Source organism: Cynocephalus volans, chromosome 11, assembly GCF_027409185.1.
Source record: "Cynocephalus volans isolate mCynVol1 chromosome 11, mCynVol1.pri, whole genome shotgun sequence".
Taxonomy (NCBI): Eukaryota; Metazoa; Chordata; class Mammalia; order Dermoptera; family Cynocephalidae; genus Cynocephalus; species Cynocephalus volans.
In genome coordinates, this window is record NC_084470.1 from 125,073,298 (window position 1) to 125,093,946 (window position 20,649).

Consider the following 20,649-nt stretch of genomic DNA (forward strand, 5'->3'; position numbering starts at 1 on the left):
TGTGTGTGTGGTGTGATTGTGTGTGTGTGTGTGTGGTGTGATTGTGTGTGTGTGTGGTGTGATTGTGTGTGTGTGGTGTGATTGTGTGTGTGTGGTGTGATTGTGTGTGTGTGGTGTGATTGTGTGTGTGTGTGGTGTGATTGTGTGTGTGTGTGTGTGTGGTGTGATTGTGTGTGTGTGTGTGGTGTGATTGTGTGTGTGTGGTGTGATTGTGTGTGTGGTGTGATTGTGTGTGTGGTGTGATTGTGTGTGTGTGTGTGGTGTGATTGTGTGTGTGTGTGTGTGTGTGGTGTGATTGTGTGTGTGTGTGGTGTGATTGTGTGTGTGTGGTGTGATTGTGTGTGTGTGTGGTGTGATTGTGTGTGTGTGTGTGTGTAGGTGTAGAAGTGGTGCCGCTAAAGTCCTCTGCAGTAAAAATGTGGATCCCTAAATAACATCTCCAGATTGTGAATGAGAACAAAGCCCTTCAATCTCTTTTTATCATTACTGTTGTTAACAGCTTATAGTTTATAAAGTGCTTTTTCCTTAACACAGCAAGATGGAACAAGATGAGTTGTATAATACAAGGGCGAAGCACTGCAGGAGGAGCTCTACCGGCCGCGGAAAGGAAAGCCCTTTCCCCGCTCCTAGTTTGCAAGGCTGACGTTGCCTCTAATTTTTTTTTTTTTTTTTTTGAATTGAAATATACTTATTGTACATATCTGTGGAGTACAGCGTTGAATATCAATACTTGTGTGCGATACGTGATCGTCAAATCAGGATAATTACCATATTTATCATTACACAATGTAATCATTTTGAGGGGTCCTTTACCAACTTCTCGCCGTTTCCTCTTCTTATTTGGTCGGGTTTGAGAAATGCTTCCCTCTCCCTTGTGCGGGAACCTCCCCGCGCAAGCGAAGGTGGGACTTGTTGCCTGGGCGATAGCGAGGTTGGGCTGAGAGGCTGCTCCGGCAGCCAATAGAAGCAGGGCGGGGCGGGGCCGACTGGGCCTGGCGCAGCTGCGGCGGGGCCTGCAGGTTCGTGGACCGGGCGTTGGGGGAGGGGTGCAGGCTGTCGCGGGAGCCCGGGGGGTCCCAGCTCGGCCCAAGACCCCTGGGCGTGGTGGGCACTGGCCTCTGCTGTCGGATCGGGGCTCCCAGACTCTGCACCCAAAGTTCCCGTCGGACCCGAGCGGGGAGGAACTCCCGCGGCGGGCGGAGGCGGAGATGGCGGAGGGCGGTGGGACGTGATGCGGTAGTCGGGGCCGGGCCTTGTCGGAGCAGCTGGAGACCCCCTCGGTCGGGTCCAGCAGGTGGCCAATGGGGAACCAGAGACTCGGCGGGGAGGGAAGGCAGCGTTTGGCGACCGGGTTTAGGAGGCCCTGGAATCCTGGAGCCCGGCCAGGAGTCCATTCCCATGTCCGGGCAAGACGATTCAGGGGCCCCGCCTGCCGGCTGTAGCGTGGCACCGTTCCCTTCTTCAGCTCCACTCTCTTTTCCAGGTGTCTGGTCTTGCTGGCCCAGCAAGCCTGATAAGCATGAAGTTCCTTTCTTTGGTGGCCGTGGTCGGGTGTTTGCTGGTGCCCCCAGCTCAAGCCAACAAGGTGAGGGAGGTGAGCCCGCAGCACCTCGTGCACGGCTGTCCTGCCCACAGGGCTCCCCCAGAGGTAGCCGCTGCTCAGGCCCTGCCCCCCACTCGCCTATGGGCCATGCTTGTGGGGATGTTCTCTCGGGCGCATGGCTGCGGGCCTCCCTAAGGGTGGAGGGAGGGGAGAGGGTGGTGCACAGAGCACCGGTTCAGTCTGGATCAGATAGACCAGTGGGGGTGGAATTCCAGCAGGGAAGTCTGTGTGGGGAAGTTCTCCATACATTCCTGGCTCCAGGGTAAATTAGTAGTGGTTATATCTATTACTGCACTTATGGAGAATCTAATTACATAATAATGTTAACATGTTTTTTAAGTGTAAAGTCCTGTACAAATCAAAATTTTTGTTACCGAGGGTGACCCACTTAACTGCGGGGACTCCCAAGATCACTTCCATTCTTTAGGAGTAAATGACCTGGAGCTGGGTGTGAGTGGGCCTATGGAATTTGAGATTCTGAAGATGACTAAGGTTTTGAAGTAAGGTTGAGTCTGAGGGTTTGCTTCCGTTCTCTCTAAGGAATTCCTAAGCGGAATAAAAATATTGGTGGTGCTGTCTCTTACCTGTTCCAGAGGGGAAGAACTTTCAAAGGGGTTGCTTGAGTATTCCCACAGAAATGATCCACTTATTCCTATTCATCCCTGCCCTTTTCCTTCCCCCAACGCTAGCCTAGGAAGTTGGAGATGGAGTGGGGGGAAAGAGGCTAGCCACCGAGCCCAGTGGACAGAGGTGCACACAAAAGTGTGGGACCCAGGGTGAAGGACTGTGTCTTTGCCACTCCCTCCTAGGCAGCTTTCTGTGAGTCCCATTTGCCACCTGGACAGTTTCTGTCTTGACCCCTTGATGTAGCATCCTTCCTACAGAAACAGTCCTTGATGAACTGGGGATTGGAGAAAGCTCAAGAGCATACGTATGTCACCTGATGACACAGGGAACTGAGAGTTGGCATACTTGCTAGAACCTGAACCCAGGTATATGTGCTTTTTATTCCAGAGTTCTGAAGATATCCGGTGCAAATGCATTTGTCCACCTTATAGAAACATCAGTGGACACATTTACAACCAGAATGTGTCACAGAAGGACTGGTAAGGCATTATACACGCTGGCCTTTGGCTGCTCTACCCGATTGAATTTATGGGTGTTTCCTAGACTTCTTGGACCCTTGGAAGATAAGCTTGCTCTTCCCATTCCTAAGGAACACTTTGTTCATGGTCATAAAGCCAATCCATAGTTGTTATCAGCTAGCTATAGAAATAGGGTCCAGATGTCTTGAATTCCAGCTGAGGAGTTCCTGGTCAGAGGAGTGGATTTTGTTGTTTTGCTTTGAATTTCAGTCCTTACTGGTGTATGCAAAATGGTTCTAGACAAGTTGGGAGGGACAGGTGTTTTGGCCACATACTGTGGGATGTTTAGTGCTTTTGCAAAGCTCTGTTACTTGTGTTATTCTGTGCCAGTCTCATAGCAACCTTGTAAAGTAGATGGGGTGGATATTGTTCCCATTTTATAATTGCAGAGACTGATGCCCAAAAAAAGAATCTGCATTATACTCCTGGAGTCTTGAATTCATTTGTGGATTCCTCACTTTTAAATAGAGAATTCATTCAGAGATGGCCAGCTTGGTGAAGGGAAGATTCAAAACATTGTCCTTGAAGGAATGGTTTAAGGAGCTAGAGATAGCCTGAAGAGGAGAGGACTTGAGGACACGTGATGGCTGAGCAAGACCAGAAGGAGGGCTGGCCTGCTGTGGCAGGTGGGGCGTGTGGAAGCAGGTGCTCGTGGGCATCAGTTACGTTCAGTGTGGTTTCTAGGTGTAGAATTGGGGCCACTGGATGAAAGCTTCAGGGAAACAGACTTACGTGTGAGTTGAGGGAGCCTTTTTTTTTTTTTTTTTTTTTAGTGACCAGTAAGGGGATCTCAACCCTTGGCTTGGTATTGTCAGCACCACACTTAGCCAATGAGTGAACCGACCATCCCTATATAGGGATCCGAACCCATGGTCTTGGTGTTATCAGCACCACACTCTCCCGAGTGAGCCATGGGCCGGCCCTGAGGGAGCATTTCTAATCGAGGCAGTTTCAGGAGCTGGGGAGCCCCATCCTTGGAGGGATCTGAGCACAGATGGGGTGAGGTCACTGTAGAAGGAATTAACATCAGATGGGGGTGTCTGGGTTGGTGTTGCCTCTACTTGGTTGTGTGTTGGGATCATCAAGTGAGCTTTGAGAAAAAACAGATGCCCAGCAAACCCTCATCCCCTTGGATTTTGATTCAGCCAGTGTTGTAATGGGGGGAGGAGTGGGGCCTGTGGGTAGTAACCTTTTCTTAAAGTTCCCTAGGTGCTTATGATGCAGTTGACCCAGAGCAACATTTGAGAATTTTGAAACCATTTGAATATCCAGCTCTGAGATAGTCTAATTTTCTGAGAGGCAGTCTAGTTAGATGTACAGTTTCTGGATCCAGCCTTCCTGTCTTCAGATCTAGCTTTGCCGCTTGTTAATTGTGTAACAACTTACTTAATCTCCACTGTACTTTGATTTCCTTATCTGTAAAATGGTGGCAGTTTTTGAGTGCTGTGTGTGTGTGTGTGTGTGTGTGTGTGTGTGTGTGTGTGTGTGTGTATTTGTGCATGTGCATGCACACATAAGTATAGCATTTAGAACAGTACCTGGCACATAATAATGTTAGCTGATGTCATTATTAATGTATATTATCATGCCTTACTAAGGCCACATTGCTAGTCATCGTCAAGCTTACGGTATAGCTGGAGAAAACTTAGGCTCCTCCCAAACTACTAGCTTGTTTCCCTCAGCATCTGGCTGTTCTGATGGATTCACAAATTTCTAAGACATAAAGGCTGGGAGGAGCCCTAGTGACCTCCTTGTATCTTATGGTTATAGTTCAAATAGCATCAGTAAACACCTGGATGGGCTGTCTTGGCCCTACAACATATAACAAGGCTACATCCCATGCCCCTTGTGCAGGCAGACATCGGCAGATTTTAGTAGTACTCTCTCTGTCCTGGAGTTACAGCGTGGCCTGAAAACCCAAGCTCGGATGCCCGCAGAGAGTGAAGTCCTGCTAAGGTCTTTCAGGCTGTAGTTTATCTCCTTCTTCATATTAGGAGTTAGAGTTAGGAGGCTGCTTGATGAACAGTTTTACTTCGAGAACCTCAAACAGTCCCATTAAGGGTGGTGGGTGGAAGCTGAGGCTGGGAGTTAAGATGCCAGGATTCTAGGACCCAGCCACACTGACCATATGCTTGCCTGGAGTCGCTTAGAAGTGGGGCCTTGACCTTGATCTTAGCATTTCAGTGCTAGGGTCAGAGAAAGAGGACAGTTTGCTTGGATCTCCAGGTCTCTGTTAAATTTCACTCTGGTGTGGAATTGATCCCCTGCTGAAAGAACACTTGCCCCTTCCTCTCGGTCTTGCAGAGTGAAACCAGAACCATCAGAGCTGCAGTCCGATGTTTAATGGCCCAGCCATGGAAGTTCCTGTGTTGCTGGTATTGTGCCACCTAGTGTTGAGAGTTTATAACCACAGGCATGTAAAAAAAACTGAAACCCCCACAGTTTTGCCCCATTGGTGGGTCTGGCAAGATTTGTTGTAGAGACAGTCCTCCAGGAGGAAAGAACTTGATAGGTCGGCTAGTTCATTGCCTTTCAAACTTGTTAAAATAGAACCTTCTACAAACAAAATCTCCTGGAAACACAAAATGTGTACAGCATAACATCATACTTGCTCTGGCTGAGAGGGCAACGTCCTTCAACCTCTCCCTCATCACCATCACCCTCCTGCGCGGCGGATCCCGTGATACCCTAAAGGGCACAGTTTGAAAGATGCTGTTCGAGTTCAGGCTTCATTTATAAATGAGGAAACCGGTCCAGGGAGGTTAAAGAAATTACCTACAATCACAGAATACGTAGAAGAGCAGAGAATGAAACCCAACTTGTCTTTCTCTTTAACCCTTTCTCCTTAATGCCCCCTGACCACTCTGTGGAGTCGTTTGATATCACTGATCCTGCAGAGGTAAATGGAGACCTTCAGGGGAGCAATCTTATGTTTAGAGTTTCACCAGTTCCCAGGAGAGCCAGAGACAGCAGAAATAAATGTGCTCCTTATCACAGTTCCACGTTCCCCCTGACAGCCGACTCCCCTGGGTAACAGGATCCTAAACTGAAGAACTCAGTTGGCCCTTCTCAGCTGCCCCTGACACCTGCACCTTGGCCTTGTGGAGAATCCGTAGATCCCACTGCAGTGCTGGAACAACCTTCCAAACCCAAGACCCCGTGTGGCTCAGGAAAGGGAGGAGGAGTCCCATCCCCGGGAGGCTTGTAGAAACTGGCTGGACGTTCCCTCGGGACAGGAGTGACGATCTGGTGTCATCCATCAGCTCCCCCAGAGGAGCAGTGTGCAAGGCCTGAAAGCCAGGCCTTTAGTTAGTTACAGCAGGGAAGGCTGTTCCCTGCAACAGGGAGCAATGGGCTGGAAGCTGCTACCAAAGATGGAACTGGGATGACCAGAGTTGAGATAAACTCATGTATGCCACATACTAGATTTTTAGAACAGAGTCTTTTAGAGGACATCCCACTCTCATTTCAGCACACTGTCTTCGCATCACGCACACTTGATGCTTCTGTTGGAAACCCATCCTGACACCTCGGAAGAACAGGCCTTCTTGTTTTTAGGGAACTGTGCTTGACTCTTGCAGGAGTCCTGTCAGAGCTGGAGTGGCCTTTTAAAGGTCACTGGTGCAGCCGCTGCATCTCACGGCAGAGAGGACAGGCCCAGGACAGACGCTTAGTGGCAGAGCCAGGACAGAGCCCAGGCCTGGCTGTCCATTATAGCACTTCTGCGATCCTCTGACGGGTTTGTGTATTTTTCCCAGTGGTGCTGGCTGTAAGGCCTTTTGCTTGCTCGGTGTGGTCTATGAGGCACCCAGGTTGGTCTGATCTGAGGAAGCAGGGCATGAATTGAGAGCCAAGTGCAAGCACAGAGGCTGAGAGGCAGTTGGAGAGATGTTGAGGCTAAGGGTCTTGATTGGGGTCCTGGCCTCGCCACCACCAAGAAGATGCCATTTTGCCTTCTTGAGTCTGTTTCCCTCTTTTAAAATGTGGTGCCTGCGGTCTTTAGCCCACCTTGCTTGGGAGCACTGTTAGGTAGAAGTGGGCTAAGCAGGCTTACTCTTAAACTTGTAGTTCATTTGGCAATCACTTATTTACTGAGCCCTGCTCTGGCCACCACTGTGAGAGGCACTGGGAATCTAGAGACAGATAAGACTTGACCCTTGTCCTCAAGGAACTGAACATTTACAGTAGATATAAAGGTAGGATTCCAGGGCAGTGCAATTGGGGCAGTGGTTGAGATGAGATGAGTTTGGGGCGCGGGCTATTGGGGAGAGGCAGGCCTTTGAGTAGAATCTTGAGAATGTGGGAAGGGGAGCGGGCAAAGCCATGCATGCCTGGGTGAGGGTGTGGCATGGTGTTCATTTAGAGAACAATCTAGCACATTAGCTTGGCCGGAGGCTGGGGAGAAGGGTAAAGAATGGCAGAGATCGGGCTGCACAGGCAGGCGGGTGCTCGAATGAGGTGTGGCGAGGCCCCAGGCTGAGTGGGTAGCCCTTACCCTGGAGGCTCTGGAGGCATGGATTGGCTTTAAGCTGGAGAGTGACATGGCTCTGGTCATTAGTTTCATTTTGGTAGGATTGTGTGTGAAGGTAAGTTGTATTAGCCAGCACTAAACTTGAGGCAGGAGAACAGTAGGGAGGCCGGGTCAGGTGTCCGAGGAGGAAACGATGAGCTAAGATTTAGAGGTGTTTAAGGAGGTGGAATCACTGTCGTTTGTGGGGTTTGCAGGTGAGAGAAGAGGCAGTGGCGGATGGTTCCCAGGGCTTGGCTTGCTCAGTGGAGTGGATGGTGCCGGGGTTCTCTCTGCCTTTGGGAACACAGACCACCAAGCCAGTTTGCGGGCCTGGGGAGTTGGGCGCAAATGGTACACAGGGGTGGGTGTGGAGTTGGTCCCTATGTGACACTCATGTGGTGACTCCTGTAGGCAGCTGTACATAAGAGGAGAGAGGTCGTGACTAGAGATTCTAACCTAAGGCCTCTGAGTGGAAACCTTTGGAATGGGCGAGGCCACCTGGGCGGAGATTGCGTGTGACAAGAAGGCAGCCGAGGGCAGAGCTTTGGAGAGCCTTGATAACTGGCAATGATGCAGTTTGGAGAGCTGGTTCTGATGAGCAGGGGCAGGGCCATGAGGCTGCAGGTTGGGAAGGGACTTCTGCCATCCTGACCCTCTATAAACCCTCTGCCCATCCCCTTCCCCCGGGAGCACCCTTCACCTTTGCCCAGCCCCTGCCTCTCAGCTCCTTGGCTGCCTGCTTCCCTCGTCTTGAGGTTTCAAGACTACCCACAGCCCCACCCCATGGCCTTGTCTGTCTGTTGGTTGCAGCAACTGCCTGCACGTGGTGGAGCCCATGCCAGTGCCCGGCCACGATGTGGAAGCCTACTGCCTACTGTGTGAGTGCAAGTACGAGGAGCGCAGCACCACCACCATCAAGGTAGCTCTGGGGTCGCAGGAGCCCCCATGGGAGTCCCCATGCACTATCACCCCCTCCCCCAATCCCTGGCTATCCTGCACCCCAGTTTTTTGCTTTATGTCAGAACACTCCAACTGGCTGTGAGACTTGCTTCTGGGCTAGCCTAGTACAGATACAGGGACCCACGTCCTACACCTTCTGGGAGCCAGCTCTCTCCTCTGACATCTTTCCATTGGGTCCCATTACAGCCAGGAAAGCTGCTTGGGACTCCTTTTTCCATCCCATTCTTTCCAGTTTTCCCTTCCTCTGTCTCCTTCCATTCATTTAATAAATCTCTTTTGGGTGCCTGCTGTTCTGGGCACTGTGCACGATGCTGGGAATAGGGCGGGAAGCCTGCCCTCCAAGATGACATCAGGATCCTCTGCAAAAGCTTCAGAGCTGCGGACTGGCGCTGGGTGTTGGGTTCCGGGACCTGGGCCGAGCGGCATCAGGCTGCTTACTTTTGTTTTCTCCCTGAACCTTGTTCTCATCGACCACTTGGGCTATAGGGAATAAGAAAGGACACCACAAGGTCCTTGTCCAGTCCTCTGCACCAGGCAGGACTGGACCACATCTCGGAGAGGCCCTGAAGCCACCCTGGCAGAGACTCTTGTTCCCCAGAGCCCCCACCACGGTCTCCTAGTGTAGGTTCCAATAATTGTGGGCCAGGCAGGGCTCACTGATTTCCGACATAAGCCCTTCCTGTTCCAGTTTGTAAGCTTATTTCTGCTTGTCCTCTGAAGATCTAGAATAGCATCAGAAAAAATCTCTCATGAATTTAAAGACACCGTGGAATCCTCCATCGGTTCTCCTTTTGAGGCAAGTGTGGAGGAGAGGTGATCCTCACTGCTGTCCCTCCCTGCCTGCACCAGGGAGCTGCAACCTTCTACCCGTGCTGCGGCTCCTCTGTGTCCTCACTGTTTGGGTAGAAAGCAGCCGTCTGCCCCTCCCTCAAGTCATCACCCTGTCAAGGTGTGCAGACTGAACTCCTTTCATCCTCGGGTCTGAGGCAGCCCCTCCTGCAGCCCCTCCTGCAGCCCCTCCTGCAGCCGACCTGCTCCTCTGAACTCACTCCAGTGGGCCCCGCCCTCTGGGGACCAGACGCCTGAGATCTTCACTTCAGAGCCAGATGTCGCCTCTCCCCATTTATCAGGGAAGGGACTTCCTGGCACTGGGACCTCATCAGACACAGCTTCCTAATCCCTCACATTTCCCTCCAGTCCTTCTCCCTGGGAGACGCCCCCCAGCTTCAGCCCATTGGAGACCCAGCCTCCATCCCCCTTCCCTGGGGTGCAGGTGAGAGGTCTGACTATCCACCCTGTTTTCAGAGGCGTGAACACTGATGCCGCAAGCAGGGAGGAAGTTGGTCCAGTTGAACTTTGCTGTCGACTGAGCTGGGCAGTAAACGTGTGAATCCCAAGCTGCTTGTCCTTCTCTTCACTCCTCTTCACAGTCAAGCGAGGGCCGGGGCTGGGATCAGAAGGCAGCGATGGCCAGCATGTAGAAGTAGGAAAAGCATTTGAGATGGAGTCAGCGAATGCAAATGTGGGCTCACCTTCATCTCTCCCATTTACAGGTTGGGTATCCCTTATCCGAAATGCCTGGAAGTGTTTTGGATTTTGGATTGTTTTTTGGATCTTGGAATGTTTGCAGAATACGTACCAGTTGAGGACTCCTAACCTGAAAACCTGAAATTCAGAATGCTCCAATGAGCATTTCCTTTGAGTGTCATGTTGGTGCTCAAAGAGTCTTGGATTTTGGAGCACGTCATATTTGGGATTTGGGGATTAGGAATGCTCAATCTGTACTTGCGTTGGGATCTAGGATGACTTAGCCTAGCAGTTCTCAGTCAGGTGATTACTGCCTCCAGGGGGCATTTAGAGCTGAGTGAAGATGCTTTTGTGGTCCCAATAAACTGAGGTGCCTGACTGACACCATTACAGGGACTGTGGCTGCTAAATGTCTTAGAGGGGTCCCACCTAAAATGCCCAGAGCACCCATACTGAGAAACTTTACATTAGCCTCACTGAATCGGTCTTTTCTGTAAAACAGAATTACTCCAACTTGCAAGGCTGTGTCAGAGATTCATTGAGTTCTTCTGCCCTGGCTTTCCCCTCCCTGCAGGGTGGCTGGTGGCAGGGTAGATGGGGCCTCTACCACCTGTACCTTGCCAGTCTGCCCCGCCCTGCACAACAGTGTGCCGTGAGTGGGCCAGGTGGGCGCCCTCAGACAGAAGCTGCCCACCACGTGTGTCCTGCACTCAGCAGTGGGCTATGAGCCCACCAGCCCAGGCCTATTCTTGTTCTCTGCTTTCCAGCCTCTCCACCAGCTGGTTCTTCCTTGCTGTCCCTTAGTTTCTGATGGCCTTCCATCCTTCATTGTAGATTCTTCTGCAGCCAGGTGGGCCCCGTTTCCCCAGCCCCCACCCCGGGAACCTCTTGGGGTGTCAGGCTTCAGACTTCTTTCTTTATCACCAGTCTGCTATCTTATGCCTGCCAGGTAACTAATGGCTCTTGTGGGCTCCCTTGGGTTAGGACAGACTGGTCAGTCGTGGAGCAGGACCACCCCTTTCCCTTGCTGGCACCCTCCTTCCAAGCCCACATCACCTCTGGTCACTCCCAGCCAAGCATGATGGTGCAAGGATAGAAGTGGGCGTCCTTCCTGGTCCAGGCTGTTGGTTCACAGGACATGCTGCTTCTCTTCCTCAGGTCATCATTGTCATCTACCTGTCTGTGGTGGGTGCCCTCTTGCTCTACATGGCCTTCCTGATGTTGGTGGACCCTCTGATTCGAAAGCCAGATGCATACACTGAACAACTGCATAATGAGGAGGAGAATGAGGTAACTGGGACTTCCAGCATTCGAGTCCCCAGGGCAAAGCCCAGAACAGCATCACCTGGGCCTCAGTGGGGATGGGCATGCCCGTTCCTCTCTGCCCCACACCTGCCATGCTCCAAGGTGCTCTTCTCCTATTCAGTGTCCTGCAGATCACCCAGACTGACAAGGGAACTGCCCTCTGCCCTTCCAGATGAAGCAGAAGATGGCCCTGAGTTTTCCTGACACCTTGCATTAGGCAGCCCCCGTGCACAGCTGGGGGAGCCAGGTCTTCCTGTTACGCTGTGTTTCCAGGCACAGGGAAGTGAAGCAACAGGGTCGGTCACACATAGATACATATACCATCCTGTTTGCTCAGATATTGCTGACAAGTTGGTGGTGGACTTGGAGGCAGTAGGTTTATTCTTTTGTTTAATGATTCCACAATGCTGAACACTTGCTCAATGCAAAGCACAGCTTCAAGCTCCCAAGGGAAAAGTAGGATTTCAAAAGCTGAAAAGGAGTTAGGTAGGTAGTGTGCCAGCTGGCAGCATCACCTTGTGTATGTGAGGAATTTCGAGCATTTTGAGGATGTGGTAGGCATGTAGGAATAGTGGCAAATAGAGCTAGCCAGTAAACCTAAGCCAGATTATTGAAGGCCTCAAATGTCAAGCTAAAGGGTTTTGTCTTTATCTGATAAGGACGATGGGAAACCACTGATGCCAGACAGCCTGCAAACCTCACAGGAGCTCATGCGTCAGTGGAGAGCTGGCAGGGTGGGCCAGGCCCAGCACAGTTAAGAGTCTCTCTTGCCCTCATCCCATCCATCCCTATGCTGATGACTTGCAGAGGGTGGGACAGGAGGGCTTGGGTGAAGATCTCTTCTGTGAGCTCTTGCTGAGCAGAGTTGTGATGCGCCAGCACTCCCATCAGAATCTCCTTGATGGGGTGATGAATCCATAACCCAGATGCCTCTCACTGGCCCTTTACATGCTCACAGCAGCCAGTGGCGGTGCGAGATGGCATCGAGCTGTGGGCTGCTTGCAGGCTGTGCTGTCTGAGGCAGGCCAGGGCTCACGGCCACTTTCTGCTCCCAGAGGTGGACTGTGTCTTTGAGCTGTGTCCCTAGGGCCTCGCCAGAAGATCCTCCTGTTTATTTACAGAGTGATGCAGTGATTGAACTCGTATGTAGCCAGAGGAGTGTCTCCTGGTGAAGCATCTTAGCCATATCCTGGCAGAATTAGTTGAAGAAAGGGTTGTGTTTAGCTTGAAGGAAAAAAAAAAACTCAACGAGGCACGTGATAGCTGCCTTCAGATGTTTGTAGAAGAGAGCTTAGCTTCACCCAGGGTGAGCCTCACCTATGGGACAGAAGGACCACAGTTGGGAGTTAAGAGAGGGGGATTCAACAAGGCAATGTAGGAAGGAGTCTTCTTGTAGACAACGTAGTCTAATGATGGAGTGGGTGGGCTCTCTTGTAAGGTTGTGAGTTGCAGGTAACTAGAGGTAACCAGGCACGAACTATCACTGGTCAGTCATAGTTTAGTTTTTCAGGTGCTGGATCGGAGGCAGGAAAGGGCAAGTTTCCCACCAAAAAGAGGGTTCAGGGGCTCAGGTGTAAGTGTGCAGCTGCCCAGGGCCAGCATGAGCAGGGGGGACAAGGACAGGTCAGGGAGGGAAGCCTGGCTGCTCCCACCAGCCCTGCTGCTTCACTGGGCTACGTGCCTGGACCGTTCCCAGTCTGCCACAGTCTCCTGCTGACATGAGTGTGGCCAGAGGTGGAGCAGAGGGGACAAGCCTTGCCGCACTAGAGCTGGGGCCTGAGAGGTGGTGGCGCTGGCAGTTGGGTGGTCTGTGTTCAAGAGGAAGCCTGGTATGCCTACCTGGTTATTAATGTAGAGTAATAGCAGCTCTGATAGGGGAGGAGCATCGCTAATAAACACTCAGTGATTAGGGTAATGTGGTAATTGCAGTCCTGGCTGGAGGAGTAATTGAGAGATGCAGCCCTCTGATTACACAGCCCGCGCCACGATTTCCCTGGAATGCATGGCTCTCGGGCACAGCCTCGTTGTGTCTCCTGCCGTCCTCGATATGGAGCCAGAGGGGGACTTGCTGTCTCTGGGTCTGAGCCCAGACCTCTCTTTCTCCCAAGAGACCAGGGGTGCTCCCCACTTGGAGTTTGTGTGTGTGAGGGGGCCTTGGGGATGAAGGAGGACTTAGGTTTGGTCAGTCTAGTTCTTGGAGGCAGTACTTGTATCAGAGGGTGGACATTTCCTGGGTGCAGGGGTCGGCTGGGTTGGAGGAAGGATTATCTCGCAAGGGTGCTGTCCAGCCCCTTGTAACGAGTGCTGTGAGGGCAGCGGGACATCACAGGCAGCATTCAGGTCGAAGCTGAGAGCCTGTGCTCCATGCTGTAGAGGAGGTTCCCACCTCCATTTCCTGGCCTCCGGTGATTCTTTGTGGTGTCCTGTGGCTCAGCAGCTCTGTTTCTCTCCTACTGTATTCAGAAATCCTGCAGGTGGCACTGTGTTGAGGTTACAAAGACTTTTGTCTGCCCTTAGGGGATTAAGCCCCAAGATAGAGCCAAAACCAGGTGAAGGAGCAGGGGACGTAAAGGCTGTGGATAAGATTGGGCGTTATGAGGTGGGTAGTCAGGTGAAGAGCTGGGTGCTTTGGGAGGCCCTTCGTTACTGGACATGGTTGGGAAGTCATCCTTCTCTATGTAAGTCTGGGAAGGAAGGCTTCCTGGCAGAGGGGGACTTTCAGAGCCAGCTCAGAAAGGATGGGAGGGTGACTGCTGGACTGCTGCAGGAGGACAGATAGGGCCCTGAGGCCGAATGGCACCTAACGAACTCATCTTTACAGAGACCGATGACCCTAGTCCTGGGCAGTAAGAGACAGTCACTGGCCCACCCCTCTGAGTGCACATGGGGAAAGAGGTGGAGGAATGTCATGTTGGGCGGCAGGGAGAAGGGGTCCCAAGGCCATCCAGCTGAGCAGTGGCAGGACCAGGTCCGTAGTTGTGTCTCTGGGTTGATTAGTGGTCTGGAGAGTGTGTCCCTTAAGAAGGAGACAAAGAAGACCAGGCCTCTTCTGTGCTGGAGGGATTTGGCTTTTTCCCCAAGAGCAAGGAAGTTAGAACATGGCCTGTTAGGGTTCCTTAAAAGGTCCTCGCCTTTCTAGGGTTCCTCACCTAGGCCTGTACAACTTGATGACCTTAGAAGGAAAACTCTAGGTTTGAGGGGCTTCCAGATCCCCTAGGAGTCGGGACTTAGCAGAAGTGAGATCTGGAGGTCGAAGTACTTCTCAGGATTGGGGGCCCCTTGGTTCCCTCCCCCAATTCCTGTAGCCAGGAGCTCTCCTGCCCTGGGGCCAGTGCACTGGAAGAGGAAGGCGAGGCCTCCCCCGCAGCCTCAGCCCGAGTCTGTGGAGGGAGATGAAAGCCTGTCATGGTCCCTTTGAAAGCACTGGCAGAGCCTCAGTGGGTCCTGATTGCTGGGCGCTGCTTTCCCTGGGATTCCAGCAGCATTAGGCCTAATCCCTGGGCTCAGACGCCCTTTGAAAGGAGGAAGCAAGCTTGTTTGCTGGGACAGCAACGGCAAACAGAGCTGTTTCAGATGTGCAGGTTTGGGCCTCTTTGAAGAGAGAGAAATAAGGGTTTCTCTGAGGCTCTGGATGGCTCTTCTGCTCACAGCATGGGCCCCCGAGCTCTGAAGGGCTCTTCAAAGCTCTCCCCTACCGGGGCGGTGGGTGTAGTTCTGGGCCCCTGTGGCAGAGGGGTATGCAGGAAACAAGGAAAGATGGTGGTGTTGAAGGGGACTGGAAACGTGTAGGGACTGGGGAGAAGAGAAGACTCGGCCACTGAGGACCAGTCTCCCTTCCTGTCTGAGGATGGGTGAGCAGCTGTGTGCTGGGGACCCCAGCCCTAGGAAACTGACAGTGAAAGATGGAGAAGATGCAGCTGATGAGGGTGATAGGACGGCCTCCTCTCCCCCAGGAACAGAATAGAAAGGTGCACGATCCAGTAGACATTTCTAGAACCTCCATTAGGGGCAGCACAGCACAGTCATTAGGAGCAGGGCTTGGGGATCACAGTCCTGGGTTGGAGTCCCAGCTCTGCCTCTTCCTGTCCACGGTGCCAACGCTGTGGTTTAGTTTTCTCAATCTGGAACAGTGTAACAGTTCTTACCTCAACATAAGTGTTGTGATAATGCATGGGAAAGCTGTGTTCATCTTTACACGTGAGATGTTTTGATCACGTCTTAACACTTAAGTAGCGTTCTGCTGGTTGGGGGAAGGCTGAGGGGCAGTGGGTGCAAAGGCGTGTAGTGAGGTGGTCGCCGCAGGTGGAGAAAGGACTCGTGGACCAGCACGGTGGGAGGACGGGGCAGGTGGGGGACGGTAGGCTGGTTTTTGAGCAGGGAAAGGGCATGATTGGATCTGTCCTAGGAAGGTGACTTGTAGCATCAGGGAGAGCCTCACAGCAGAGAGATGCAGCAGGATTTGACTATGGCAGGAAGGATTTGGGTTAAACCTGGAAAACTCAGAGGCTGTGTAGTCCCCTTTCTAAAGAGTTTTGCACTAGGATCATTCATTCTAGGCTTAGTGGCTAGGTAGGTGACAAGAGCACCTGGTCCTGCTCCCATGTCTGGGATTCAGGGGTGGGGGGCGAGTGGGGAGAGCCCTCTGAGGTGGGAGGTGGGCTTCTCTCTTCCCCTCCATCTCCTTGTCAGCAGAGAGCCTCGGGCCAGTCCAGTGCCCACTCAGAACCAGTGTTTCTGGGCATCCTAGGGTGGGTTGGATCTGGGATAGTTTCATGGCTCAGGGGTGGTTTCTCAGCTCAGACTTGTCCCAGGGCTGGAGAGGAAGGCCTTGCCTGAGGTTCCTGATCCATGGTTCCTTCACAGGTGCTTTGTTCTTGCTTTGACCTTGGGGAAAGCTACCAACCTGCTTCTTTGGTTGTCCATGTAGGTTCCCTCTTAGGAGAAACCAGCCAAAGAGGGACCCAGCTGAGTCCTGGGATAAGAGATACACAGACATGGGTTCAAATCCCGACTCAGCCGCTGAACAGCTCTGTGACCTTGGCAGCACGATTCCTCTTTCAGAACCTCCATTTCTTCGTCTACAAGATGGGAATGATATTACCCACTTGCGAGTGTTGTGAGCCTGGGAATCCTCTGTAGGAAGCGCTAGCACAGTGCCTGCTGCATAGTGGCACTTGTCATCATTCTGTGGTCTGGTCCCCTGGGGGCCTCCACCTACCTCCTCTCCTAACTGCCTTTCTGCCTCCCTGAGTTACCCAGAGACTGAGCCCCAGAGGGAGAAGGGCCTGAAATGGGTGGTGTTCCTCTCGCCTGTCCCACCGCTCCCACTGCAGAGAAGGCAGGGGTGAGGTCCCGCGCTGGGCCGTCTCTAGACCAGATGTGGAGTCGTTAATACCTTTAATCAGACTATTAGCAGTGGAAACACGGAGCCTCTCAGCAGCAGCTTTCCCCCCACTTAGGAGCTGTTTGTTAAGACTTTACATGAAGGGAAATCAAATGGTAACTGTGGTGATGTGGTGAATTTCACCTTGTTCCCTTAATGCTCCGCTCCTGGCTTTCCCTCCTCAAGACGCCCTCCCGAGCTGCAGAGCAGTGGAAGGAGGGCAGGGCTGCAGCTTCCCCACCCCGCAAAAGGCTGGCCTCTGGGGTCACGTGCAGGCTCCTCTCACTGAGGCCCTGTAATGAGGACACTGGTCCCAGAAGGGACAAGGTTGGGAATAGGAAGGAAGAGAAGCTCCTCTAGAGTCCAGAGCCAGGATGGCTAAGTCCTGGTGGGCCAGCAGCTTCCCAGGTGGGTCAGTGCCCTCCTCCAGATGGCCACACAGACAGAACGCTGGAGGCTTGTCCTTTGCACTGTGGAACACTCAGTTGGCACAGCCGAACTGGGAGGGAACGGAATTGAAGGGTGGTGCCACCACCACGGTCATTTTCAAAGCCAGCTCCTCCTGGCAGCAGACTGCCAACTTTCTACCCTTTTGCCTGCCTGGTAGACCCCAGAGCTAGGGTCTGGTATTAATAATTGCTGCTGGTAATTGAGAGCTTAGTGTCTGCCAGGCACTGCTAAAGGCTTTACATTCATTGTCTCATCAAGGAGAAGTTGTTTCAGTCTCCATCTCATGGATGGGGAAATAGGTCCAGAGAATAGGCCCCACGTCATATACCCAGTAGGGGTCAGAGCCAACATTGAAAGCCAGGTTTGTTTTATTCTAAGGTCATCTTAACCTCTGTGCTAAAACTGCCGGGGAAGAAGGAAACAAAACATCTCTTGATCCCCTGCAGTGTGACAATCAGTATACCAAGTGCTTTATGTCTATTAACTTTTCCATACCCATCTCCTAATCAGAAACCAGTGTTTTTCAAACTGTGGGTCACAAATTATTAGGTCAAGAAATGAATTTCATGAGTCATGACCAGGATTTTTTTAAAGTGAAATGGAACAGAGCAGAGAGTATCAGAATGCATCATACCAAGTATTGTTTTGTGAAACTTCTTTTTACTCTGTGTGTGTGTGTGCGTGTGTGTGTGTGTGTTTGCACATACATACATGTACTAGATGACAGTATAATAGACAGAAGTCTCAAAGACTGGACTTACTAAAATGAAGGTTGGCGAAATAGAGTAACTTGTCCAGGGACACACAGGTGCTTAGTGGCTGAGGCCAAATCTCCTCCCCGCCAGCTCCCACTGTGGACCAGTAGTTCCATCTGTGAGAGGGGCTCAGGAGTCTGAAGCCAGAGGGGCAGGTGTTACAGAACCCAGGAGTCCTGACTCCAAGCTCAGCGCGCCCCCTGCCTGATGCTGACACACTTGCCCCTCAGGCGCTGCCCGATCCTCACCCAGCCTGGCAGAGGAAGCCTTTCTCAGGGTCTTGGACAGGGGGCTCTTAGAGGGCAGTGTCCATCCCTAACTCACCTTAGAGAGGAGCGCTCACAGATGGATTACTCCAAGCTCTGCAATGATGACAATGATGAACTCCCTTCCAGCCTCCTCTCCAGCCAGCCCCCTCATGCACTGCCAGCTCAGTCTCTGCCGACCCTACCCTCGCCTAACTGCCCCCCTCTCCCCAGCCTGGCAGCTGCTTGGCGACAGAAGCTGTGCCAACTCAGGGCATTAGAAGCAAAGTTGCATTTACTGGGCGGCTCTGGGCTTAGAGAGGTGTGCTAATCCCTTAAGAGATGTGTGGCAGGAGATGAGAGGCACGGAGAGCTGGGGAGGAAATCCCCACGGGGGTGTGGGCCTGGCCCTTGGCTCTAATTCTCCCCAAAGATCAGGTTTGGGTCCTGCAGGAAATGCATGGGCTCCGGAGCTTCAGAGGCAGAGAGGTGGTAATTAGGGGAGGATGCTTTTGACGACAGAAACAGTTCTGAGAGCAGAGAGGAAGGCGGATGGTGGGAGGCAGATAGGGAAGGAGATGAGCTATCCTAAGCTGGAAAAGGAGGGAGTGGGACAGATCAGTCTCTGGAATGGGAATGCTGGGATCGAGCTCCAAACTCCCATCCCTGCCAGACTTCCTGAGTGATGTCACATCCCCTCTCCCAAGGAAAGTCAGCTTGGAGTGCCCTTCCCTACCCCCCAACAGAGCAGGTCCTGTGGGTCTTGATTTGTGCAGACTCCTTAGTAGACCCCCCACCTGGAGCAGATGTGCTCCCATCTCAGGGTAGCCAGATCCTAGCCCCTGGCCTCCCTGCCATCCCCTGGGCAATGGCTGCTGGGGCAGGGGAGTTCTCCAGCCTGGTACCTGCCCTGGGGGCACACTGGTGCATTTCCTCAGACAACAAAGGTCATTGAGTCCTCTGCCTAAGTGAGGTCTTGAAGCCACCCTTAGTATTCCTCTTGAGAGTTAGGAATAGGCCTGTGGAGTTCAGGCTGGGACCCTGACTTTGGCTAGCAGCATGGTAGTAGCAGGCCCCAGAACATACTTCCCCTGGAGTGCTTTCTTTCCCAGGCCCCAGGGAGGGGCAGGAGCCCCATTCTGCAGATTCTACAGACACTAGAGCCTCCAGCAGGCCAGGCACACTGTGTTAGGCTCTGCACATGACAAGGGAGCCCACAGCTCTTAGGGAGGTCAGACTTTGGGGTTGCTCACAGAGCATTCTGTCCACGTCAGACCTTTGGGACCCAAGGCCCCTCTGTCTCGCCAATCCAAACTGTCTTCTTTATCTTTCCTACTACAGGACGCTCGCTCTGTGGCAGCAGCCACTGCGTCCCTCAGTGGACCTCGAGCAAACACAGTCCTGGAGCGCGTGGAAGGTGCGCAGCAGCGGTGGAAACTGCAGGTGCAGGAGCAGCGGAAGACGGTCTTCGATCGGCACAAGATGCTCAGCTAGACGGGCCAGTGCAGGTGGCTCCAGGACGGGAGGCCATGGCTCCAGCTTCTGGGGCTGGACGGAGCCAGGGGGCCACTTCTCCCCTTCCCTCAATGCCAGCCTTCCTTGGGTCTTCCCTTTAAAAGCCCGTGGCTTTTTTCCTTCCCCCTCTTTAGAAATGTTGTGCTCAGCTGTTTTAATTAGGGAAGAGCGATGGGGTCTCCGATCTCAGGCTTGTCTCCTCTGGGATTGAGAGGAGGGGGAAGGCCAGAAGGAATAGAGACATTTGAGGTGGCCTCAGGATTGGATGGAATCTGTCTCTCCTTGCTCCACCCTTGCCATCCTTCTGGTTCCAAATCTTGGGAACTTTATTACCCTTTGGAAGGTGGAGCTGGGTCAGCAGGAACTCATTCTTGGGAGGAAAACATGGTCCAGCATCCAGCATGTGCCTCCTTTCTGTTGTGGTTCTTCCTGCCACCTTCCAGCCCCAGTGAGGCCTGCTTCCAGTCCCGGGGATGACTGATGGGAGAGCTGGTCCCACTGGGCCCCACTGTGCTCTTCAGGACACACCGGGAGCCTGGTGTGCTCCCATGTTCTTCCTCTGCTGATGCATGGCAGTGCCCGTGCATTCTTGCCTCCTCTGCCACCTGTCCCCTCACTCCCACTTCAGGACCCAGGCAGTTCCCCCACCTCTCCCCAGTGTCTGCAGCTTCTGAGCCAGACGGTTGGTTGGACCGTGCGACACAAGGGCACGAGCAGTGGGTCTGAATGCCATAGCTCCTATCCTTGGATAGCCACTTGTCCCCGAATTTCATTGTTCAATGCATGGAGAGAAATGTTTGTCCTGTCATCTTAGAGTTGTTTGTAAATCAAGGAAGCCATCATTAAATTGTTTTATTTCTCTCACTTTCTGGATTTTAAGAGATTGAGGGAACTAAGAGAATGTTTCACAAGTGACTTGGTAAGTGTAGTGTCCCAGAGAGGGGACTGAGAGCATTGTCCTCGGTAGGTCCAGCGGAACCTTGGCAAGTCTGGGTGGCCATGGCAGAGCCACAGTGGGGTCCAGGAGGAGGCCCAGTCACCTGATGAGCAGAGAGACTTGCAGGCTGGGGGGAACTACTCACAGCTCCCTCACTGCAAGGAGCCAAGTGAACTGGCCCTCAGGAATTATCCTGAGATTTTATTTGTTCCATCTTTGTGGGAGATTCCTCCGTAACACTGTACAGTGCCCGATGTTGCCCTAATGTCCTACAGATACAGCAAATGGGGCTCCCTGCAAAACCCATAAGTATC

At 52.6% G+C, this 20,649-nt stretch overlaps 1 protein-coding gene across 2 annotated transcripts; it reads left to right on the forward strand.

Moving 5' to 3' along the window:
* Positions 1-982: 982 nt before the first annotated feature.
* TMEM9 (transmembrane protein 9) lies at positions 983-20,299 on the forward strand. 2 transcript variants are annotated; one of them, XM_063114429.1, is made up of 6 exons: positions 983-1,019; positions 1,484-1,585; positions 2,618-2,709; positions 8,069-8,177; positions 10,904-11,035; positions 19,225-20,299. In XM_063114429.1, the coding sequence occupies exons 2-6, from the start codon at positions 1,520-1,522 to the stop codon at positions 19,375-19,377; spliced, it is 552 nt and encodes a 183-aa protein (XP_062970499.1). In that variant the 5' UTR covers positions 983-1,019; positions 1,484-1,519; the 3' UTR covers positions 19,378-20,299. The 2 variants fall into 2 exon arrangements, with proteins under 2 accessions (XP_062970499.1, XP_062970498.1); XM_063114428.1 differs by lacking the exon at positions 983-1,019 and adding an exon at positions 1,074-1,294.
* The last annotated feature ends 350 nt before the right edge of the window (positions 20,300-20,649 follow it).

Coding starts and splice junctions, on each gene's coding strand:
- TMEM9 (XM_063114429.1), top strand. CDS start 1,520: ATGAAGTTCCTTTCTTTGGTGGCCGTGGTCGGGTGTTTGCTGGTGCCC. Junction 2,710..8,068: donor AATGTGTCACAGAAGGACTG/GTAAGGCATTAT, acceptor TGTTGGTTGCAG/CAACTGCCTGCACGTGGTGG. Junction 11,036..19,224: donor ATAATGAGGAGGAGAATGAG/GTAACTGGGACT, acceptor TTCCTACTACAG/GACGCTCGCTCTGTGGCAGC.